At 41.5% G+C, this 26,053-nt stretch overlaps 1 protein-coding gene across 1 annotated transcript; it reads right to left on the bottom strand.

The window, feature by feature from the left end:
- Positions 1–2,039: 2,039 nt before the first annotated feature.
- Positions 2,040–25,429, bottom strand: LOC121535035 (gelsolin). The gene is made up of 17 exons (XM_041841715.2): positions 25,293–25,429; positions 21,168–21,355; positions 19,313–19,467; positions 10,960–11,121; positions 10,436–10,585; positions 9,864–9,953; positions 9,444–9,576; positions 9,074–9,162; positions 8,582–8,797; positions 8,104–8,237; positions 7,642–7,732; positions 6,926–7,096; positions 3,881–4,055; positions 3,408–3,523; positions 3,123–3,200; positions 2,944–3,004; positions 2,040–2,524 (listed from the first exon to the last, which is right to left on the bottom strand). Exons 2-17 carry the CDS (start codon positions 21,346–21,348, stop codon positions 2,364–2,366), a joined length of 2,163 nt encoding a protein of 720 aa, XP_041697649.1. The 5' UTR covers positions 21,349–21,355; positions 25,293–25,429; the 3' UTR covers positions 2,040–2,363.
- Positions 25,430–26,053: the final 624 nt, after the last annotated feature.

Genomic DNA, 26,053 nt, shown 5'->3' with positions numbered 1-26,053 from the left:
TAAAAGCCTAGCTACAATATCAAATACGTATTAGTCTGAGGCCTAACCAAAAGATTTCAACCTATTAAAAGGCATATCTTACCAGAATGTCTTCCCTACACAGGCCTGCCATGTGGGTCACTCACTCACATGGGGCATATAGGCCTACCCTATAGGCTTATTCCTCTCTTGCAGAAAAACAGAAAGCTTTCAGCTCTTTGTTTCTCTATAAACCTTTCTCAGTTTCAAATGAAGTCCCTGTAGGCCTGTACAGCTGTGAAAGCTAATGTAGAAGAAGCTTTCACGTCATTTCTTCGAGCAATGGCAAGCAACAAACCATTTTCACTTCAGAAGAGTGGCGGGAAAGAGCTGTCCACCCAAGCTCCCACGAGATTGTCTGATGAGCAGTTCGATCAAGGGCACCCTGTCATTCACGCCACGCGCTCTGCCACTGTAGCTCTAAAATCGGGAAGAAGGAATTCAGGCAACTCTCCTTAGCCAAATGTTGCGTAAAAGGGTAACATTGTCTTGGAGTCTTCCGCTGTTAAAGTATCCTAGACAGCTACTATGGTTTTCTGTTCTCAGAAGTTAGGTACGTTTTTTCCACCATTTCACCAACTTCAGAAGACAGAGAAATGTTACATTTTTACATTTACATTTACGTCATTTAGCAGATGCTCTTATCCAGAGCGACTTACAAATAGGTGCATTCACCTTACAATGTTTTTTTTTTTGGATGGATGAACGCAGTGCCCTCGTTTGGGTGTAGGGACTGATCAGAGCCTGAAGGTACGGAGGTGCCGTTCCCCTCACAGCTCCGTAGGCAAGCACCATGGTCTTGTAGCAGATGCGAGCTTCAACTGGAAGCCAGTGGAGTGTGCGGAGGAGCGGGGTGACGTGAGAGAACTTGGGAAGGTTGAACACCAGACGGGCTGCGGCATTCTGGATGAGTTGTAGGGGTTTAATGGCACAGGCAGGGAGCCCAGCCAACAGCAAGTTGCAGTAATCCAGACGGGAGATGACAAGTGCCTGGATTAGGACCTGTGCCGCTTCCTGTGTAAGGCAGGGTCGTACTCTCCGAATGTTGTAGAGCATGAACCTACAGGATCGGGTCACCGCCTTGATGTTAGCGGAGAACGACAGGGTTTTGTCCAGGGTCACGCCAAGGCTCTTCGCACTCTGGGAGGAGGACACAATGGAGTTGTCAACCGTGATGGCGAGATCATGGAACAGGCAGGAAGAAAGAGGTTGTGCTGATGTTAGAAGTGTGATACACTGGTCTGCTGACATTCCTAACCATGTGGCCTCCTGTCAACATAGAAAATGGAGGCTACCAACATATCCTAATTTCTAGAGTTGTTCTACCACAGTCCACAGAAGAAACACAATCCTTTAAAACACTAGGAATTTATTTAAAATCCATCTGTACTAGCATTTCAGAATCATCAAAAATCATGTAAAAAAGAGATGACATATTTCTTCAGCTAGATGCACTACATATACAACAGTATGTGGACACCCCTTCAAATGAGTGGATTTGGCTATTTCAGCCACACCCATTGCTGACAGGTGTATAAAATCGAGCACACCGCCATGCAATCTCCATAGACAAACAGTGGCAGTAGAATGGCCTTACTGAAGAGATTAGTGACTTTCAACGTGGCACCGTCATAGGATGCCCCTGCCACCTTACGTCAAATTTCTGCCCTGCTAGAGCTGCCCCGGTCAACTGTAAGTGCTGTTATTTTGAAGTGGAAACGTCTAAGAGCAACAACGGCTCAGCCGTGAAGTGGTAGGCCACACAATTGGGATGAATTGGAAAGCCGACTGCGAGCCAGGCCTAATCGCCCAACATCAGTGCCCGACCTCACTAATGCTCTTGTGGCTGAATGGAAGCAAGTCCCTGCAGCAATGTTCCAACATCTAGTGGAAAGCCTTCCCAGAAGAGTAGAGGCTGTTATAGCAGCAAAGGGGGGACCAAATCCATATTAATGCCCATGATTTTGGAATGAGATGTTCGATGAGCTGGTGTCCACATACTTTTGGCCATGTATTGTATCTTGTTAAAATGCAGCATGCATCACATACCAAGACGAAGTGCAAAAAATACCTTTTGGATTCAATACACTAGGCCTACTGGAGTGAGAAAGCTCCCAAATATATGCTCTAACAGGAAATTAAAAAAACATGCTAGGCAGACGTTTCATACAGCTCTAAAAACGACAACATTATGGCATTTTTTCAAGCTAGAGTTACAGAGCAGTGTACTGCACTGCACTGGTACATAATAGAGGCAGAAACTCCCAAACAGCAGTGCAGGGGAGTGGCAAGGGAATGGGTATGGGCAAGTGGCAGATAGGTAAGGGGGTGGTGGAGTTTGGCATTTAGAAGAGGGCATGGATTCTCCCCAGAGGGTCTGTTTCCCACATTTTAGGGTCCCAAGCCTGGAACCAGCCAGTGAAGGTTGGGGGTTCAGCACCCTGTTTGATGGTGGCGATGGGCAGCCCTCTGCGTCCAGAGGGGTCTGAGTCCACATAGTCCTTAGCTAGAGAGGGAGATGGAGGGAGGGAGGGAGGGAGGGAGGGAGGGAGCATAAACATTATTCCTGTATATTGACAGTCCAAGTCTCTAGCTAAAGAGAGAGACCAGAAATACAGTACTGTTGTGTTATTAACTCACAAAAGGCACTCATATGGTTTGATGCAGAACATATTTGTATGAAGGCCACAGAAAGTGGAGCTTTAACCATAGGCTGAAACCAATGTCCAAGTTCAACTGTATACAATGGTGAGCGTCGGAGGGAGAAAACAACCTTTTACAAATATAAAGGTCATCCTTTGATTATATAGCTAGATACAATGGGAGTCATAAGGTAACTCGTGTTCTTCTTAATCAGTTGTGACCCCTGTCTGGGTCCTGAGTAGGGACCACTGTAAAAGTTTGTTTCCCTGCGTGTTCTCGTACCTATTTTGGGTGCTCCAGTCCTCTCTTCCGCATTCGCATCATTGCCGATCCAGAGGAAGATCTGGTGGGAGGCCACACATGCTGTTAGCTTATAGACTTTCAGATTCACTCTGCATTGTTTTTTGAGAGCAGAAGATGAACAAGCTTGTGAATTATGATGATGGGGGAGCTTCACTCACCTGGTCCCAGGTGTCCAGCAACATGACATCATCAGTGGCCAGGTCAGACTGTTGGAAGTCTCCAGGAACCTCTTCCACCTGATGATTGGAGGATTACAATACAGCACTGTGGAACATGGGCACATTGGACTTTTGCTTTGTAGTATTCTACTTTGTATTACCTATGCAATTTTCTCTCCTTCTGAGTGACACTGAATTTCTGATTGGGGTTGAATTAAGTAGTCATCTATCTATCCAAGAGTGACACGCTATGTAAGACACACTCAACAACACTCCATCACTTACGCTGAGGCATCCGGTCTTGTTGGAGCAGCCAAACAGGCGTGGAGGTTTGACCATGTTCTGCAGACTCTTGGAGGTCTGGTACTCCTTCTTTCCTCCAAGGGCAGACCAGAAACCAGCTAGCACAGGAAAGACCAGCATAGATTCATTTCACTAGTTCTTTGGAACTGTAGTGTTTTGTTGTGATATATTAGGATGTGTGATGTTATCTATTTCCTGTGTTATTTAGGGGCACATTTCAATTGTCTAAAGTTGTTTCCTCTCATTGTAACCTTTCCTTCATCAACACTGATCTGAAAAAGGTAGATTGTCAAGCAAATACATGAGAGGAAGCCACCACCAAATAGCCTTTACCTATCCTGTGATTTCAGCCTAGTGTAGATGAAGGAGATAAGGCAAGAAGAGGAAGACACGTTGGACTATTGAGATGCACCCCACTAATACAATAAAGATGGAACACTTCATGAAATCCTTACCTGGCTCCTTGCCCTCGGACACATCACTGGCACTGCCACCCAGGATGCCCACCACATGCTTGGCGGCGGCCATTTCCTCCTCGCTGGCGCCCACCCCCCTCCACACAAACATGGCATCAGGAGATTTGAGCACAAACACGTCATTGGCATTCAGGAAGGAAGCGGACGGCTCTACCTGACAGGGAGAAAAGACAAGAGGTGATCAGAAGTGGTCTGGTAAAAGTAGAATCTTACTTCTTATACTACACTGTTTCTATACTTCTACTATATTACACTCTTAGATGTTCTTCTAAGGGCCTGTCAATCCTCCACCCACACCGATGGTTATTATCTCCCATCTTTTTTTTGTGACCAACTGTCATAAAATTCTGTCAGCCGGTTATTGTCGTGCAAAAGTAGGCCTGTCTCACAGTAATTGACCGTTAATTAACATAAACACATTTAGCATCTCCAGGCCTCCACAAATACAAGCCGCATACAAGCCACTGATGCGCTCCTTTGGAACATCTACATTGAAAAAAGTCTAATAAATCAATTTAATATACACCATAACAATAAATCCATTATTTATTTTAGGCAGGTCTAAAGAAGCATTATGATATGAAGAAAATGTATTTCAGAGGAACAGAATATGAGTTGGCCTACTGTAGGCCGTAATCTTGTTCATTTAGCAGACAAGATATGCTTATAAATCCCATGCCATTATTTTATATTATATGATTTTATAGTAAGCTGAATAAAATAGAAAGGATATTTTTCCCATTCCAGAGTGAGTGTGCATATGAAGTGGCTATGTTGAGCATAAAAGTGATCATTTGAAACAGGTCCTATACACTAGATTTAGAGTTATTTGGTAACTTTAGTTGTGAATGATAAAAACCTATATGAAAATCAAAACATATATGGGCGGCATGATGTGACTATTGGCTATTTGTCACGTCTCCTCCCGTTGCTCCCCTCCGGCACTCTGATTCGCCGGTCTACTGAGCCACCGGTCTGAGCGCACCACCTCGGCAACACCGGAATGGAAACCCAACGCACCCTAATCACCTCCAGCGCACCTGTACCTCATCATCTCATCACCACCCCTATATAGCCCTGGACTGTTCAGTGTTGTGTTGTGTGTGATTGTTAGTGTCTTGTCGTGTACTCGCGCTTTGTTGTGCTCTTGCTCAGTAAACCTTTACATTGTTGATTCCTGCGTCTGCGTCCTGCCTCTTCGTATCCTCAGTACTCGTCACACTATTGATGATTTGAGAAAGTCGCAAAAAAAGCTTGCGCTCTGTTTCTTGCCTCAAAGCTGCGCATGTTGTTCTCTCATCAAGTGATCATATTTTCACCCATCAGACTATTTTCAATTTAATCTTGTCTTTACTAACTCACTTGAATAGCGAATGGAGGCCGCTTTCATGCCTGTTTGTTTTTCAATCGTGCCAGGTAGGCTACTCCGGTTATTTCACTCCATTAATCAAACACCGTTTGAGGAGCATGCAGCCTCTCGCTGCGCGACAGGTGATATTCCGTACAAACTCTGTATGCCATGGACTCTCCAACATTGTTCCTGAAGGTACCCAGTGCTTAATTTGGGAAACCAAGTGAAATCTGTTTTGGAACATCAATAATAACATGTTTTCACAATGAAACATATTTCATTAAACTTGACAGCCCTTCTCTCTGCGCACTCGAGAAAGGAATGAAGGAGAGAGGGGATGAGATGGAAATGCACGGTGGTGAGATATTCTGTAGCTAAAGGTAATGTCAGCCTATTAATTAATAAAAAATATAAAAAAATCCCTATTACTAGGCTATTCCAAATCAAATACAAATTCACTATACTTGTAGGATAACTCTATAAGCCGCCCTGCACAATCAATGAACCAACAGCATCGCCTAGGCCTATGCAGTATGTTCTCTCCCAGACTCATGGATATAACTTTTGGAGCATAGCATAAGGTAACCAGTCCATCCAGTATGCATAATAATATAGTCCACACTCAAAGGCGATTACTCAAATTTGTTTAATTTTGGAGTATAGGCTAGACCAATTATGTACCAAGGACATCTTAAATCAGTTTTTTAAATGTTTTTCTGACATGCATAATATGCGGTAGGCTATTTATTGTACAATGGCACAATCAATATTTTAAATCAGGTATTTTTCCAGGCTTGGGCTCATATATCGGCCTATGCGTATGCATAAGCTCTAATATGCGTTTGGATGTTTTGAATTAATCATCAACTTAGAAAGCGCTGTCCATTTCGTTGTGTTAGGCTTTGAAACAACATCCACAATGACCATGTTTTCCACTCAGTTTCAACCTGTTTTTGAACTTCTTTCTTCAAATTTATCAAAAGCATGATACTGTTTTGCTGATAAGTGTTTGATGTGATTTTTAATTGAATTTGCATTGATGTCAGAGTGGTTAGAGGGACAATAGAGCCCTGAGTACCAGGCCATTAGCAACCTGATGGTCGTTAGCTGGTTGGGTACTACCAAGCATGTCCAGAGTGCATAAGAGGAGATTACCGTTACTCAACTGTCACATGGAATTTTACTGCAGTCATGACTCATGACTGCTGGTGTGGCAGTAATATGATTAACCCAACAGCCCTAGTTACAGCCCTAGTTACGGGTACAGGTATAACATTCAAAGTCATATTAATTCAGATATATTCATATATTCAGTTATCATATTTGCATTTCATATTTTCACATTTTCTTGTACCCGTGGGCTGCCGCTCAAATTATTATTTTTTAAATAAGGAGAAATGCATACAAAGATAAAGAACAGTATCAACAGTTTTGTAATATTTTGCATGCAAGGAAAATAAACAAAAAAGGCTCCCCCTTCCCAAGCCATTCCCCCCAACCCCCTCAGTCCCCATCCTCCCTCCCCACCCGGAAACCATGTTTCCCACCCCTTCCCACCCCGCCAAGCCCCCCTCTTCCATCTTAATAGGTAATGGTATCATAATATACACCTGTTGAACCCGACCTGACTTGTCTTTCCCTCTCCCTCACACATAGACACACTGAGAACTCACCTCTACAGCTCGTGTAGCACGGGTGGAGGACTGGCGAATGTGGAAGAGGCGTGTGCTGCCAGTGCCTGTCTGTCCCCCTTTACGGGACGTCCCTCCAATGTGGACCATCATGGGCTTGCTCTGGAACAGGCTCATCAGGTGGGGGGGTTCCTGGCCCTGGGTCACACGCACCTGTAGGGGGAAGTAGATGAACATGGACACTTAATGATAATGATGTAGATTAAGAAAACCCATTCTAAAGTGATGGGTCATTCTGTTGATTTCATGAAAATTGAGGCAAAGATTTCTTTCCTTAATATACTGAACTGTCATGATGTAACATTTAGTGCTAATATGGTGGTACCCATTAAAATGTTAAACACAAAACTGCTTGAAAAACCCAACTGGAAGCAAAACAAAGAGTGACTGCCCTCTGCTGGTCAGTATCAAAACCTTTCCACACAATTATTCAGTCTATAAAAACAGGACAAAATGCACAAGAGGTTCAATAATATGACCTCATTTGTTAGAGACTTAAATGACTGGATACCAACGCAGCAGCTGCCCTTGCCCTTTATGAACCACAATAAATGCAACGGCTTGACAACCTTTGGCCTATTAACGTACAGTGCTTTGTCCTGTGCCCTTTCGAATAAAAACTTCACACCGCCATAGCTATTGACTGTGCGTGGGAGTGTTGGGGACAGGAAGATGAGCTGGAGAGGATAGAGACCCACCTGAACAGGGGCTCCTCCCATAGAGTCATCCAGCTTCACTGTCATGAAGGCAGAAGCAGCCAGCTCATCCTGGGTGCACTTCAGCCCCTGCCTGATATACACACACACACACACACACACACACACACACACACACACACACACACACACGGATACAGATAAAAAAAACACACACAAACCAACAAACATGTTAACCACACCTTTTTTGTCATGCTCATTTCAGATACATCTTTCTTTATGAACTAGATCAAGGAGGACACGTGGAAGTGTTTCAGAATAGGGTTAGGTAAAATGCCCCCTTTGTGTAATTAATTTGTTGTACACAAACCTGGTGTCGATGTCATTTGCACTGACCAGGTGCACAGTAGATTATTAGGTAGGTGATGTCATTTGCACTAACTAGGTGTAAATAAATGACGTCATGTTTACAGCATAGTTGTGGATGATGTTTAATGTACTGACCAGGTGTAGATGATGTGCTGCTCCCTGCCTCCCAGTCTGTAGCTGTAGAGGATGAGGTAACAGTCTCCTCCATAGAACTGGCCGTAGGAGGAGGGATCCACAGCCACTTTATCACCATCCTCAACACGCCAGATCTGAAACCAAAGCAATAGTTAGGGGTGCTCACTCACAATATAATTTTCAACGTTTATGTTTCTGCCCTGATTTGTTATGAAAGTGCCCAGCACCCTGACTGCCACTTCAAAACGTTGTATTTTCCTGGACGTTCCCAAATTTAAGATGATAGAAACACAGTAAAGTCCAAAGACTTAGTTCAGGGGTCTGAAACATACGGGTGGTGGGCCACATCTGGCCCGCAAGTCGATTTAATACGGCCTACAATTGTCTTTGTAAAGATAAACAGCCAGACCCTGGGCAAAATGAGTTTGAGACCCTTGACTTAGTTATTTCCATTGTAGTCCAGTATTATGTGTTTTACCTGGACTTTGCCTTTGCCATCATCCACCATGCCATGCTGGGCGGCCATGTTGTTGTTGGAGTGGAGGGAGGAGGCGTCGAAGGGCACCTGCTCCACCTTGGCAATGCGGCCGATGCTGTAGGCCTTACTGGGACCCGTGGTCTGGTCCTTGTCCTTCCAGTCACTGAAGAACTGCTTGAACAGAGTGGTCTCGCCTCCTGCTGGAAGTACCTGGATCTGCAGGGCCAAAGAAGAAATAAGAGTTTTGTTCACCATAAACCACAATTTCATCTCACATTCGTTCCAATAGCCGAGTGATAAATGACATTTGGAAGTATGGTTACGTGAGACTATCAATCTTTTTTTATATTCATTACTTTTTTTTAAAAGTGTAAATGGCTAACAACATTTTGAGCATTGCCTGGTAGTGCCTGAGCAAGACCTGGCAATGGTCAAAATGTTTTAGTCCGTGCTCATTTCAAAATTAAACTTCACGTTATTCCATCAGTGTACCTGTGTCTTATTGGAGTAGCCTTTCTCTTTGATGAACTGCTGGGCTGCTGACATGGCTGCTTTACGCTCCGATGTGTTGGCCTTGGGTCCTGTGATGGGGGGGACAGATAGGGATGCTAAATTATCAACACAACTCAACAGACAATCGCTAAAACAAATACGTAAAGAGAGAACTCTGAAAAGAATGTTGTGAAACATTACATGTTGAGGTAGCCATATATGCCCCAAAACTATTTTTGACCAGATGGAGCTGTTTCCAGAAGTTGCATCTTTTCCGACAAACGACTTGCTTTGTCGAAGTGCGTCACATGATGATCAATATCCTGGCAAATGTTTCAAAAGCAGAGTGGAGAGGAGAGGAGTAGCCTACCTTTCCATATAAAGACGTTCTTGTCCACTCCGTTGTCCAGGATGTAGCACTCCTCAGCGGTCAGCATGGCCTGTTTGAAAGGGCTGGAGGAGGCCACCACTGATGACTTCATAGAGCCAGAGGCATTGGAGATCTACAAAACACAGGGATTAGATATCAATAGATACATACATTTATCCTGTACATATATTGACAGTACTCCCTTGAAAAATTATGTATTCTTCTCTATGAATTCCCATGTATAAATAAGGGATCAATATGGAATCAACAAATAGATACAACATCAGAGATCAACAATATGTGAGAACTGAAATGGACAACACCATTATCAAGAGAAGAGAACAATGAGATAGGAACAACAACAACGATAACAAATCATGATGCTGATGCTAAACAACAAAGTGCAGTAAAATCAGTTACCATGTAGAGGGCACCCTTCTTCCTGTTGGAGGTGTCCACCTTCTCATCATCGGGTGTGCCAGGGGGGATACTGGGTTTGGGCCCCAGAGCCTAGGAGGATCCAACATGGAGGATTAGCTTCATACAGAAACACAGAGCAGCCCTGTTCCAGGCCCCATACACATGCATGGCCAGTCTCTCTTTTCTCTTCTTATTCACTTTCTCACTTTATCTTTCTATTTTTTCTCTCTCATTAGTCTGATTAGAGACATTGCCATATACTTGTTTGGGGGGGCCCAGTTTAGCAAAAGGCTATGGCACAGAAGTGGTACAGGGCACAAAAAAGGCATTTGTACCCATCTGCATTCCCACGGTGAGGGCGATTTCAATAACCAGGAAACTCCTCAAAAATGTATAGCACCATTTTATGATATGTTATACAGTAATTCCCACATCCAATGATGAATATTTGAATGCTGTTTGAATGTTACTGTACGTGTATAAGTATGTGTGTGTGTGTGTGTGTGTGTGTATGTGTGTGTGTGTGTGTACGTTGGTACATGCATGTGTGTGTGTGTATCCCTATCTTTCACCTCAGTAAGTGCCTGTGGCTCAGCCCCTTCCTCCACCATGTGGAGTTTGGCCCTGCCGTTCCTCTCATTGTCCCTGATGTCAATGGCCACCTGGGAGGCCTTCAGACGCTCAAAGCGGTTACACTCACTGCCACACCACTGGTAGATATCCTGAGGAAGAGGTAGAGTGGAGAAGATTCAGCTATGTGATTTCTGGTGTACATCATTTTTGCTTCTCATGTTACTTAGCTATAGCCCTTCAGGCGTGAACTCCTATTTTGAGATGCCTAACTTGAAATGTTATGCAAATAATAATTGACATCAATGCATGATTTACACAGAAATGTGAGGTGCTGTAAATATGAGTTCATGTTAATGATGATCATTTCACCAATTCTACAGACTACAGAGTCCCTTCAATGGTGTAGCCACATCATTTTGCTCATCATATAACTTAGCTAATAGCTCTGACTCCAGCTTTCAAATCCCAATATCTATATACACAGGTCTACATTTCACGAAGGCTGTACTGTGTAGAGTCTTACCTTTCCCAGGTCCACGATGAAGCAGTCTCCCTGGTTGAAGCTAGCCCAGGACAGGGCCACCTCTGTGGCTCGGATGGCCCGCCTCCCCTTGATGTGCAACAGGCGCTTCACACTCACGTCATTGGTCACAACGTGCTGGAAGCCGGAGGCCACGCCCCCTTGCTGTGATGGGAGGGGTCAAATTAGGTGAACGAGTAAAGAGGAGATCAGAGGCTTTTTTTTTGGTGTTGGGTCTTTCTATAAACTAGGGTACCAGTGAACTGTTTGGAGCTGTTACAAAGTCATTAGTGATAATGTACCTTTTTTTTTCTCATGTGAATACATTAAGATATAAAGGGGGAACATAGATACATTCAATATAATTCATGAGTTGAATAAAAACCTATGTTTAAACACTACCTTTCTTTCCTTACATTTATGATACTGCTGTTTGTCGTTCTATCATATACTAAGCATTTAACAATTGAATTACATATTGCACTTGATCCTGTAAAATTCCTGGATATTGCTGTTGGACTCCTTTTTGTATGGAGATCTCGGAAGTGCACTGTAACGTGTAACATTTCGTATATCCCTATGTTAAGGTGTGAAAACAGTTTTCATGGGCACACATATCCCAAATAATGTATGGGTTGCAAAATAAAATGCTTCTAACAGAAAGAGTACTGTAACTTTAACAAGATGAATCATACAAAACTCAATACTGTCATTATAGGGGTTCTTTAATAATTATGCATAACAGTTGTTTGATGCGCTTTTGATGTCTAGCTGTTTAGTTATGTGGGGAAATTATCGTGCAACATCAGCTGATTCAAGAAAGGATTTTCTGAATGACAGTCAAGTGATAAAGAGCTGGTGTGATACTGCAGGCGATTGATGTTGATTAATGTTGACCTGGAGAATTGACAGAAGATTTTGGTGTCTATGTTGTTAAGGCAGTCAAGATAATGTTGTTGTGGACAACATTTTGTCAAGATTCCTGAGGTAAGATTACGGTCCGTGTACATTTTGATAGTTTGCATATAAAACCAAAAAACTTGATGTTTCGTTTTTCACATGGGTGGGTTTAAATATGGAATTCCTGTCATTGGTTAAGTGCACAGCCAACAGTTCCTGTCCTTTCAAAGTAGGATGTCACCCTTCTAACGCCATTCTATTAATCTATTATCTATAAATTATTTGATTAATAGCTGCCCATACCGTGCCACAGTGCCAAGATAAGGTATGATTTTTACATTTCTGCAGAAGATTTAGTGTGTATTGACTTCTTAATTAACTGTTGTTACTGTAAATGGTTAGCTGACTGATATAGCCTATCTACCTAGCTAACCATTGGTAATCTTATTCAATGATGCTATACAGCCAAAACAACAGTATCTATTGCTAGACTAGAGATATGCCCCTAGCTATAGTTAGTCAGTGGTTGCACATCTAACTAGCTGGAATGAAGCAAGGGTGTGAATAGTACACATGTAAATATATCCTTTCACTGTTTACAGCAGGTCTCCAACTACCCGAATTACCGCCACACCGGCAGTCATGAGTCATGACTGCAGTAAAATTCCACGTGACCATTGAGTCATGATAATCTCCTCTTATGCACTCTGGACATGCGTTGGTAGTACCCAACTTGCTAATGACCATCAGGTCCTAATGGCCTGGTACTCAGGGATCTATTGTCCCTCTAACCACTCTGACATCAATGCAAATGCAATTGAAAATCACATCAAACACTTATCATCAAAACAGTGTGTGCTTTTAAAACTCAGGTCACTGTGATTGATCAATTTGAAGACAGAAGTTCAACAACAGGTTGAAACTGAGTGGAAAACATGGTCATTGTGGATGTTGTTTCAAAGCCTAACACAACAAAATGGACAGCACTTTCTAAGGTGATGATTAATTCAAAACATCCATAGGCCTTTATAATATATAGGCCTATGCATAAGCTCTAATATGCCTATGAGCCCAAGGCCGGAAAAAACTATACATAGCCTACTGCATATTATGCACAGCAGAAAAACATTTAAAAAACGGATTTAACCCCCTAGAGCCAATCTAAGTTACATAACAAAAATATCCCCATCAAAATCTGTCAGTTTAAGATAGAGAGCTAGAGCTGTGTTTGTCAGACCATGAGACATCCCTAAAATCGGTCTTCTCACAAAAACGCCTGTAGCGTCCGAACGATTAGTATCAGGAGACTCGTCTAAAGTTGGTACCGTCGATGTGCCAACTTCTGTTTGGTAGCGTCCAAACCGTTTGGGCTACAAACTAATGGAGCCCCACTGTGGAAAGGGGAGATTCTCACGTTTTGCTCTACGACCCCCCACAAGTGTCACGGGACTCGTCTGAAGGTAACCGGTACCGGTTTTAAAAAACAAACGGAAGTATGAAGGTACTTTTGTGCCTACCCAAAAAAAGGGGTTAAATACTGTATGTGTAAAAAAATATATATATATATTTCCAGAGTTTTTTATATGTCCTATATATATTTTATATATTATTTTATACCTAAAGGGGTCCTAAATTTCCAAATCAAATTGCTAAATTATCCATAGTATGACCATCTAAAAACAATTATATATGTCAAGCTTTATCTCTTTGTTCAATTAATTAATCAGTAGTAAGATTCACCACTCTGGACGTTGGTTAATTTTAACAGTGAATTTGAACAGTGAAATGTTTTAACTAGGGATTATCTATGCATCCAACAACAAACAAAACAACAGGATATTATTTCAAGAATATGAAGAAGAGATTAATAGAGTTAAAGGTGTATTTCAGGATATCAAAAGGATCTTAGGTGGAGATTTTAATTCTGTATCTAATGTGATGATTGACAGATATCCCCCTCCTAACAGATCCAGCATTGTTAATCCTGAGTTTAATAATCTATGTCTTGGTCTTGGATTATTCGATATTTGGAGATCTAAATATCCTGATGAAAAGGACTTCACTTGGTATAACAAGGACATGTCCAGACAGTCAAGAATTGACTTCTGGTTGATTTCTAATCATTAGATAACACTGTAGTCAAGGTATCCATTGAACCATCAATTCTTACTGATCATAAAGCTATATTCTTATCTTTAAATATGAATGGCTCTGAAGTTAATCAACCGAATCGGAGTTATTGGAAATGCAATAGTAGACTGTTGGAAGATGATAATTTCAAGATGGATGCCAAAGATATTATACAAGAAAATTGGAGGAAAGCCCAGCTATTTAAGTCTTAAGGGAAATATTAGGAATTAATGAAGTATGAAATAAGACAAACAGCCATGAAGAGAGGTAAAGAAATTGCTGAATTTAAAAGATTGAGGGAAGAGAAACTTGTTAAGGAAATACTTTCTCTAATCTTTATGGAAGACCTTGATGAAGAAGGAAAGGGTCAGTTATTTTCTTTGCAACTAGAAATGGACCGAATGTATGAAGAGAGAGAAAATGTGTCACGATCGTTGGTTAGAGATGAGGACCAAGGCGCAGCGTTGAAGGTGAACATATCTTTTTATTACTGATCACACGATCAAAACAATAAACGATAACGTGACGTCTACAGTTTAACACAAACCGAAATGAACAAGAAACCACAAACACAAAGTGAAAGACAGACAGTTAAATATGGCTCCCAATCAGAGACACCCAGCTGACACTCGTTGCCTCTGATTGGGAGTCACTCAGCCCAACATAGAAAATCAAACATAGAATTACACACCCTGGCTCAACATAACATAGTCCCCAGAGCCAGGGCGTGACAAAATGGGGCATTTGTAAGATCAAGAAGGAAATGGTTGGAGGAAGGTGAAAAAAACACAAAATACTTTTACAATTTAGAGAGAAAGAATTCTGAATTTACCTCTATTCATAAGCTTAATATACCCAAAGATATTTCAAAATATGTTTCAGAATTCTATGGTAATCTTTACACCAGTAATGTCTGTCCTACTAGTGACATGTCTGCCTTTCTAGACTCTGTCAAAGTCTATGCAAAATTCATAGATGAAGACTTCCAAAAGTCTTGTGATGAATTTATTTATATTAATGAAATAAAACAAATGTATCAGCAAGTTAAAAGAGAACAAATCTCCAGGGAATGATAGCCTTACTAGTGAATTCTATAAATATTTTCAGGAGGATATTGTTGAATTTATATTTAATGTTTTTAAGGAGGCAATTGATTTAGGGGTCCTGCCTGTTTCTTTATGACATAAGGCCTCATTTCTGTAATCCCCAAATCAAACAAAGATCCTGTGATGTTAGAAAATTGGAGACCAATCACATGAATGAACACTGATGGAAATCTACTTGCATCCATCTTTGCTGAAAGACTTAAAAAAGGTCTTGACCAAATCATTGATGATACCCAGTCTGGTTTTATGAAGGGCAGACATACAGTACCAGTCAAAACTTTGGACACACCTATTTATTCAAGGGTTTTTCTTTAATTTGACTATTTTCTACCTTGTAGAATAATAGTGAAGACATCAAAACTATGAAATAATACATATGGAATCATGTAGTAACCAAAAAAACGGTTTAAAAAACAAACATATATTTTAGATTCTTCAAAGTAGCCACCCTTTGCCTTGATGACAGCTTTGCACACTCTTGGCATTCTCTCAACCAGCTTCACCTGAAATGCTTTTCCAACAGTCTTGAAGGAGTTCCCACATATGCTGAGCACTTGTTGGCTGCTTTTCCTTCACTCGGAGGTCCAACTCATCCCAAACCATCTCAATTGGTTAGAGGTTGGGTGATTGTGGAGGCCAAGTCATCTGATGCTACTTTGAAGAAACTCAAATATAAAATATATTTTGATTTGATATGAATCCTGTCCCAGCGGTTCCTCACGGATGGTAAGACTCACCCCTGCGCGTTTTTCTCACGAAGGCTGTCCCCGGCGGAGCGGAATTACGACGTGGGGAACTGTGAGCTGCTAGCGGTCAAGCTCGCCCTGGGGGAGTGGGGGCATTGGCTAGATGGGGCCGCCCATCCATTCGTCATATGGACTGACCTTAAGAACTTAGCCTACATTCAGGAGGCCAAGAGGCTCAACTCGAACCAGGCCAGGTGGGCGTTGTTCTTCCCCAGGTTCCGGTTCAAGATCTCATACCATCCGGGGTCGAGAGGAATGACCCCATTGTCCCCAAAACCCTGATTCGTGGGGAATCAATAGGCTGGTCAGAGCAGCGCTACGGCGGGAGCCCGATCCGGGTGGAGGTCCATCAGGGAGGATGTACGTACCTAAGGCTGCGTGCTCACGACTGCTTCAGTGGGCGCACGCATCCGACCTCACCAGCCATCCGGGGGGCGCCAGGACGTTGGAGTTCCTGCGTAGGAGGTTCTGGTGGCCATCAGCTGAGGGGGATACGCGCGCCTTTGTGGCTGCTTGCCCGGTGTGCGCCCTTTTTCCTCCAAACATAACGATGGTCATTATGGCCAAACAGTTCTATTTATGTTTCATCAGACTAGAGGACATTTCTCCAAAAAGTACGATCTTTGTCCCCATGTGCAGTTGCAAACCGTAGTCTGGCTTTTTTATGGCGGTTTTGGAGCAGTGGCTTCTTCCTTGCTGAGCAGCCTTTCAGGTTATGTCGATATAGAACTTGTTTTACTGTGAATATAGATAATTTTGTACCTGTTTCCTCCAGCATCTTCACAAGGTCCTTTGCTGTTGTTCTGGGATTGATTTGCACTTTTCGCACCAAAGTACATTCATCTCTAGGAGACAGAATGCGTCTCCTTCCTGAGCGGTATGATGGCTGCGTGGTCCCATGGTGTTTATACTTGCGTACTATTGTTTGTACAGATGAACGTGGTACCTTCAGGCGTTTGGAAATTGCTCCCAAGGATGAACCAGACTTGTGGAGTTCTACAAAAAAAATTCTGAGGTCTTGGTTGATTTATTTTGATTTTCCCATGATGTCAAGCAAAGAGGCACTGAGTTTGAAGGTAGGCCTTGAAATACATCCACAGGTACACCTCCAATTGACTCAAATTATGTCAATTAGCCTATCAGAAGCTTCTAAAGCCATGACATCTTTTTATGGAATTTTCCAAGCTGTTTAAAGGCACAATCAACTTAGTGTATGTAAACTTCTGACCCACTGGAATTGTGATACAGTGAATTATAAGTGAAATAATCTGTCTGTAAACAACTGTTGGAAAAATTACTTGTGTCATGCACAAAGAAAATGTCCTAACCGACTTGCCAAAACTATAGTTTGTTAACAAGAAATTTGTGGAGTGGTTGAAAAACGAGTTTTAATGACTCCAACCTAAGTGTATGTCAACTTCCAACTTCAACTGTACTCTTATTTGTATATTTCTGTTTTTGTATTTGTTTTGTTCATAATAATAAAATAAAAATATATATTTAAAAAATAAGATACTAACGAGTATCGCGATACTGGTATCATCCCAGCCTTACTATGAGGTCGAAATAACACTCAGAAATAGTGAAAATTATGTCCTTTTGTGTAAGAGCTGTTTGAAAAAGAAATCTGGAATATCAGCCTGTTCAGGTGGGATGGAACTTCTGGCCCACATCATGACATCACAATGTGATCTGATTATAATAGACCAATGACTGTTCATTTGGGTAAGGGGGTGGGCTCTAGACCATCTTATCAGCCAATCAGGGCTGTGTATGTAAATACTCTTAACAATTGTTTCCTAACGCCCACACGATCAAACTGAGCATTTCAAGGCCCAAAGGAGGCTCTGGGAAATAAATGATTAAAAATATATTTTGGCATTATTTTCATTAAATAAACACGCACAGTGATTTATTAGACATACAGCGATGATTTAAAAAATGTTTTACAAAGACTGCATGGGGGCTGTAATAGCTGTCCTTGGGAGAACCTCAATTGCATTTCCTTGATTCAACGCATCCTCTCTCCTCTCCATTGGATGAGAAGGTCAGAGGTCCTTCCCTTGTTTCCCCCATTCCTCACCTCCCTCTGAAAGCACATTGGGGGAGAGGAGTAAAGGTCCCTCCCCTCAGACTGCAATGCACTTTGAAGGAGAGGCAAGGAGTGGAGGAAACAAGGACAGAGGAAGCAATAATTTTTTGTTTTTAGACACAGACTTTGCCAGATATGAATATGAAACCAGATTTCCATTTGCAAACCAGAGATATCACTGTCCAAACTACAATTGAACTCAAATAATTGTAGGTTTCCACCATTGATAATTCCTGGTTTTACTTTTCCTCTAAAGCTTGTTGTTACGTTATGTGGCTATTTATGAAATTCCCAAAATGAGAAACAGATCCACTCTCAGGAAGAGAGGTTATCCTGAGAAAAACAGAGAACTTTCCATGGCAGAGAAGCAGCAGTGTTTATTTTCATGGAAGGAATGTTTTATGACTAACAAAGGCTCTCTCTCTCTCTCTCTCTCTCTCTCTCTCTCTCTCTCTCTCTCTCTCTCTCTCTCTCTCTCTCTCTCTCTCTCTCTCTCTCTCTCTCTCTCTCTCTCTCTCTCTCTCTCTCTCTCTCTCTCTCTCTCTCTCTCTCTCTCTCTCTCTCTCTCTCTCTCTCTCTCTCTCTCTCTCTCTCTCTCTCTCTCTAGTGTGCAACTCTAAAATAGAAGGAAGACAGTTTCCAGTTTCCAATGGCAAACAGAACTGGGTTAATTACTGTGATCTTTACTGTGGCTTTTGTGGAAACATAAAACAGATGGTGAAAGGAACAACAAGGGGCAAAACTCTCAAACCCCATGGTTGTAGTATTTATGGAGATTTCAAAATGGCTGCCATTGACATGTTAGTTGCAGTGATTACAGTGGCTGTCACGTCTTTAGATGTAAATGAGAAAGGGGCTTCTGATTTGAAGCATTGGAGGAAACCGCATCCAGTTTTTCTATCCACCTGTCCTGTTCAATCTTAATCTCTGATCAATAATGACCCAGTAGCAATAGATGGGTTAGCTGACATCATCACAAAAACGATGCGCACGCTTCAATGGAGCAGAAGTCAGAGTTGTTGTGATTCTGGATGGCCAGATACAGTAGCTACCAACAATGACAATAAACTGCCATGTGGGGAATCGTAGGGGACTCGTTTCAGCTAGTTTAATCTTGTTCTTGATACCATGTCTTGTTTTGAGGCATTTTGGCTGATTTAATGCTAATATGGCTCAAATTCGCTAGCTAGCTAACCAACAAGTGTTATGACCAACCCCTCTTGCCCTAACCCTTACCTTTCTAAAACTACTTCCTTATCATCAACTGACTGCTCTCTTTCAAATGACTGCTCTCATTCAAAATGTCTTTAGTGGACCATAAATTGAAAAATAGTTGCTCTCCCAACTCATATCTTTCTGTTTGTTAGTTGAAAGCGACTGACCTGGTACTTGATGCCAGACTTGAAGTAGCCCATGAAGGTGATGGACTCATTGTTCTGGACCTCTCTGAACTGGACCGGCCCTCCGCCCAGGAAGTCATCCAGCTGGGTGGCAAAGATGGCCGCCGCTCCGCTCTCATCCTGAGAACACTCATCACCTGGAGGGAAGAAAGAGAAGAGAGGAGAAAGTGACATCATCCACAGAGAAAGTGACATCCTCCACAGAGAAAGTGACATCATCCACAGAGAATCCTGCATATACGAAAGACTTGCTCCCAAGCATTTGTTAAAAGTGTTCTCATTTGAAATGTGGAGTACAATTCTTTAGCAATTGCTCCAAGCTAACGGAATGAGACTTCATCCCAAGGTTTACATACAAATAATGAGTACAATAAAATTATTATATTAGAACTGGTTTGATCAGATCCACCAAACACTCCACCAAGAACCAGTCAATCCTCTTGATTAAGGGTAAACATTGCTGTAGTTGGGCCCTAAGGCTCCAACATGGGGTTAAACATGGTTCAACCGTGGTGGGTGGAGTTGTTTGCAATTTTACATTGATCAGATCTGGATCGGGGATGATAGAGCATGTTAGATCTGTAAGGCCGCCGCCACAATAGAGAACTTAAGCCTTGTTAGCAAGGCACCACATAAACATGTCCAGACCAGGCTTGTCTGTCTATTGTGGGTGGGTAAAAACTACCCAGAACTGGTATGCCATGTGTGTGAGCACAGCTCAGCACGCACATTGGGTTCACTCTGGTTTGTCTTGTTGTAAAGTCAAACTGACAAACTAGAAGTGTATAGAGAGGAGAGATGGAGGGAAGGGAATACAGAAAGAGAAAAAGAGACAGAGAGAGAGAGGGAAGGAAATGAGAGGAGAGAGTCTTCTAATTTGGTGTTGGCTTTCTTTGAAGATAAGTGCACTTGTATGTAGCCTACCATGCCCAGAAAGATCTTTAGCCAATTGAATTAAGCTAATAGACTAGACAAAAAAAAGGGGGCAAATAGAGTTACACAAATACATTTCAGTAAGGTACCAGGAAGGGGAGTTTCAACATCACTGTTATCATTGCCAAAGCATCATAGTGATGTGTGTTGCTGGAAACGCTTTCTCATGTGGTCTCTTCACTTCAAACCAAGTGTGAGAAAACGGAACATTCTCTGCGCAAGCAATACCTGCTATATATAGATTTACCACAGTGTCTACGTGTAGATTGACAACAGCTATAGGGTGTTAGTGTTTACACACATACACACTCTGAAAAAGTAATGTTTTCTATAAGTGAGTATAACTGATGATTGGGAAAGAATGCAACTTCCACTCTTGTTGAAATTAATAAGGGTGTATTTCAGAGGAGGCTGGTGGGAGGAGCTATAGGAGGACGGGCTCATTGTAATGTCTGGAATGGAATCAATGGAATGGTACCAAACACATCTAACACATGGAAACAACGTGTTTGACTCCGTTCCAATGATCCCATTCCAGCCATTACAATGAGTCTGTCCTCCTATAGCTCCTCCCACCAGCCTCCTTTGGTGTATTTGTCTGTGGGCGTATCTCTACCTCATCCATATGTCCATACTAGTCTGTCTATGTAATGTCTGCCAGTGACCCAGATCCAATATAACCAAATAACTCCTCTCTTTCTCAAAGTAAACATTGATCTAAGATGACTGGATGAAAGCAAGGTCTCCACTACATAGCTTTCTCAAATCCAGTCCATGTCTGATCAGTGGTTACATTCAGGAATGTGAGTATTATCAAAGCATTTGAATGGGAGTCAATGACATTTCTTCAACATGTAAAGAAATGGCTGTCAAGAGCCTAGTGTATGTAGTGTGTGTGTCTTACCCATCCACATGTGTATGTAGTGGGATGGGGCTGCGGTGGTGTAGAGGAGGATGTATGCGTCTCCTGTGAAGAAGTTGCCGTGTAGGGCCTTGGGGACTGGCTTCAGGTCCATGTTCTCAATACGCCACACCTGCAGCCCTGGCTCCTTCCCCGCAGCCTCAAACTCCTTGTGGGACACCATGATGGCTCTGAGAGAGAGAGAGAGAGAGAGAGAGAGAGAGAGAGAGAGAGAGAGAGAGAGAGAGAGAGAGAGAGAGAGAGAGAGAGAGAGAGAGAGAGAGAGAGAGAGAGAGGGGAAGAGAGAGAGGGAGAGGAGGGACGGAATAAAGGAAAGAAAAGAGAGAGGAAGAGAGAACATGATCATATCTCAATGTTCCTCAAAAATTGTGACAGTTTCTAATTTCTAACCTTTATCGTCACTGTATTCGTCATTGTATTGTCTGTTGTAATTTGACTGCATCTGCCATCTTTTAAATTAAAAAGACAGGCTGTAAGAGAGAAATGGACAGAGAACGAGAATGAGAGTGAGAGAGAGAAAGAAAGAGAGGCAGACCTGTCATAAATTTTGTATGGGGAAGCAAAGCTATCGCCTATCTCAACAGGGCCGCGGATAGGGTTTGTTAGTCTAGGGTTGTAGTAGTCGACTAACTAGGTTATAACTGAGGTTATAAATACCCATGTTATCTTGACCAGAGGACCATACCTCTAATCTAGGTGATCACTTTGTGAGAAGCGATTATATTTGAAGCACTAGATACCGAAATCATGAACATACTGTAGCTCTGTATGTGAAAATGTGCTACTTCCTCTGAAAGTAGTGGTGGCCTACTACAATGAAATTAGATTTGGCCCACAGGACAAGATTGTGGTGACATAAACCCATGACTGTGTTTGTTAGTGACAGAGACATGGTTGTTGCATTTAATAACTTATATTCCTGAAGCCTTCATCAAGTGACTCCCTAAGTGAATGTGTTTCAATTAAAAGTAAACCTTTTATGACCACATATTATACGTTTCATAAGGTCTTTAGTTATGGCCTAGTTATCCTCGACATTGTGGTCTGAAAATCCTGGCTCATGGGCCACATCAGACCTGGTTTGTGAAGTGATTATTAATTCCTATCGGAATCCACCCAGAGGGAGGATAGCCAACAATTAGAATATTTTATCACTCAGAATGAATGCTATGGTGAAGGACTTAACAAACAAGACTACCTAAACCATCTAAACTGGAACAACCATCTCAGTAACAGGTGCAATAAGTCCAACTACTAACAGATTGGATTAGTTTAGAAAAAAGTAAGTTATTCATCTTTGTATAATGTATAGTATAAGATCAATTAATCAATCAATGTGCATGAGGAAACATAGATATTAAAACAAACTATTTTTTAAAATCTACCTGCAACAAAGCATGCTAGGAAATATGAGAGGCCCCTCCCACATGTTTTTTACTCTGAGAGAGTTAACGAAAATGAACTCAACACAGTCGAGTAACAACAACACTACGCGATTGAAAATATTTCTTAAATCAAATGTCCTGTTCAGTTGTGCTGAAATATAGGTAAGGTGACAGACATTCCTAACACTGATCTGAATAAAAGGCATGGAAAGTCACATCAATTTCTAATGACTAAATACACTCTAGACAGGACGATGGGAAAGCAAACACTAGTGTTTAAAATCGGAACACTTCCTGGTTGGAAACTATCTGGAAAAAGCTGACTGTCATGTTTAATCTTGCATTCTCAACACCTGTGTTTAAGATGAGAACAATTATTGGCAAATATAAAATGCCTAATATTTAAATTTTAAAGACTGAGATTTAGGTTATAAACATGTCACGTTTCATGGTTTTATAGTGTAGAAATAGTGCACTCCTCTACCAGTAACCTCAGCTAACTGTACTTGCCTATGTATGAACTAGCTGTCTGTTTCTGCTCTGACTGAGATAGATGAGAAACTATCTTTGCACTCAATCAACAACACCTTGGGATGATGCAAATGTGTTAGGTGAGATAGTTATCATACACTCTAAAAAAGTAGGTGTTCTACAAGGGTTCTTCTAAGATCTTCAAAGTTCATTGAAGAACGTTAGGGTTCTTGGCACTGAAAATTGCACCCAAAAGGTTCTTCCAAGAACCCCATAGGAGGTGGGGTTCATCGAGGAACCTCCTTAGTTGGTGGGGGTTCTTGCAGGAACCTAACTGCCCAACTGAAACATTTGGATTTGAAAGGACAGCAGGTGCAGGCACTCAACTGAAAAATGTAAAGATCTCCTCAATTTAAGGTAAGGTTTGTCCCTTGTATGATCTAAATTGATATTGTTTTCTGATGACACTATCAATCTTTTCTTATTTGTGCAAATCTTTCTAAAACAGAAAATGCACACAATTCAATGGATATCAATCAACAAAGAGTTAAGAATATGTATGCTATAAGAATATGTTAAAGGATAGCTGTATTGGGTGCAGATGACTGAACTGCTCACTTTTGTGTCTGTGTCTGCAGGTATACATATGAGGAGGCATAAAAAGGTATATCAATTGGTATTGGTATGTTATGCAGATCAGATTTACCATGCTCCTCCCTTACCGCGTCAATGAATATCCCAAGGTATGTGTATGAAAACCATTATTAAAACAGTTTTTTCATTCACATTTACCACAAAACCAAGGTATGAATACTGTTGTGTGCATGTTTTGTTAATCATCTGTATAACTACAATTTTTTGGATTCACAGACTTCACCCTCCCTACACCTCTGATGAATATAACAGGAAACCTGCTCGATCACCATGCACTGCAAAATCACTCTGGCTATGGATATGGAGAACATCAACACATTAGTAGTTAAAAAATTTACCCCAAAAGGTTATTCAAAAGGTTATTTGAGGATCCTTTAAAAGGGGTTCTTTGAAGAACCCTTTTAAATAGTTATTCGAAGAACTTATAGGGGTTCCCCCACTGTTTCAGTTTGAAGAACCCCTAAAGGATCCTCCAGGAACCTTTACTTTTTAGAGTGTATCTACTGAATATAAATGTGGTTGTCACTGTGCATGACCAAATATTAAAATACCTTTCTCTCTCACACAGACAGAAAGGCAGACACACAGGCACACAACTCAATGATGACATTTTTCTCTTCGCAGGGAATGTGTTACATAACAGAAGTAGCCTATGCCTGGAAATGTTATCAAGCCTAGTAACAACTTGTCCCTGCACGACTCTCTTCCACTATGATCGGCCTATTTACACTTAATTGACACAGCTGGTAAAATAAAGGCATTAGTTTGGCTTTTAGACAAAGTAAGCAGCTGAAGAGATCATGTTTCAGTCGATTTCGGTTCAAACTTGGGCTACACTCACCCTCCCTACAGACTTCACCCTCCCTACACCTCTGATGAATATAACAGGAAACATGTTCGATCACCATGCACTGCAAAATCATTCTGGCTATGGATACAGAGAACATCAACACATTAACATCAACACGACAGAGGATGTACCCATTGGACTTGGGGCTCTGCTGGGAGTTTACCTCATATTTAGATTTTTTTATTCTGCTTTGCCGCTAAAATCATAATAAACACTGACAACTAAAATATTGTGTTATTGTAGTTATTGTTATGCATATTATTATTATTATTAATAATAATAATGGGGGGTAGTTCAGAAACGTACCCCAAAAGGGTCTTCGAGGATCGATTAAAAGGGGTTCTTTGAAGAACCCTTTTAAAGGGTTCTTCGAAGAACTTATTGGGGTTCCCCCACAGTTTAAATGTGAAGATCGCTAAAGGATACTCCAGGAACCTTTTCTTTTTAGAGTATACAAGAGAGGAATAGAGCGAATGCACTGTAAGTCACACATAGGAAATCATGTGAAACTTTGAGCAAAACTGTTGAAGAATAAACGCCAAACTTCAACAGGTCTACAATATATATTGCGCACGACAATTTTGACAAAGCTCGATATAAATGTAGGCGTAATAAAGTTTCCATAGGGACTATTGCAGGATCAAACAACAAGGTCTCGCAACAATAATAAAAATGTATTGCAACAACGAATGAAAGTCAACCAAATTATAATGCAAAATTCATTAATGAATATCAAAAGTAACTCACAGCTTGACAGATGTGTAACAGAGGATAAGATAATGTGTGTTGAGCGAGCAGAAGCAGATGTGGACGCGAATGCGACTTCTCTTTCAGATGCAAAGTGCCTTGATGAGGAACTTCTCTTTCAGATGCAAAGTGCCTTGATTGTGGGAGGGTTCAGCAGTTTATGGGAGCACCCTACTGATTGTTCAACAATCAAAGCCACGACATAAATGACTTGTACTATTCTATAAATGTAAATGTATAGTAGGCTCCACACAATAACCAGTTCAGTTCGTTAAACAAACAAGCAGAAACCATTCCCCCAAATCAAGTTACCAGCTCTCACCCACTGACCTCTCTCTCTCTGTGCACACCCTTAGAACAAAGGGTTCTAAAAGGGTTATTCTGCTCTTCCCATAGGATAACCCTTTTTGGTTCCATGTAGAACCTTTTTTGGTTCCAGATATAACCCTTTTGGGTTCCATGTAGAACCCTCTGTAGAAAGGGCTATACATGGAACCCAAAAGGGTTCTACCTTGAACTAAAAAGGGTTATTCAAAAGGTTATCCTATGGGGACAGCCGAAGAACCCTTAAAGCACCTTTTTTTCTAAGAGTGTAAAGAGATGTTTACACACTGTAAGATTCCCCAAGTTCACACTAGAAGTGAATAATAGGAGAGATATGTGCCTTGCACTGGTTGGGAAGTGCTATATAGCATGTGTTCTTGTGAATGAGGGTACACAACCCACAGGAGGAACAAACTCATACTAAGGCATGGTAAACT

The sequence above is a fragment of the Coregonus clupeaformis genome, chromosome 21, assembly GCF_020615455.1.
Source record: "Coregonus clupeaformis isolate EN_2021a chromosome 21, ASM2061545v1, whole genome shotgun sequence".
Classification (NCBI taxonomy): domain Eukaryota; kingdom Metazoa; phylum Chordata; class Actinopteri; order Salmoniformes; family Salmonidae; genus Coregonus; species Coregonus clupeaformis.
This window is presented reverse-complemented; position numbering and strand designations above follow the sequence as displayed.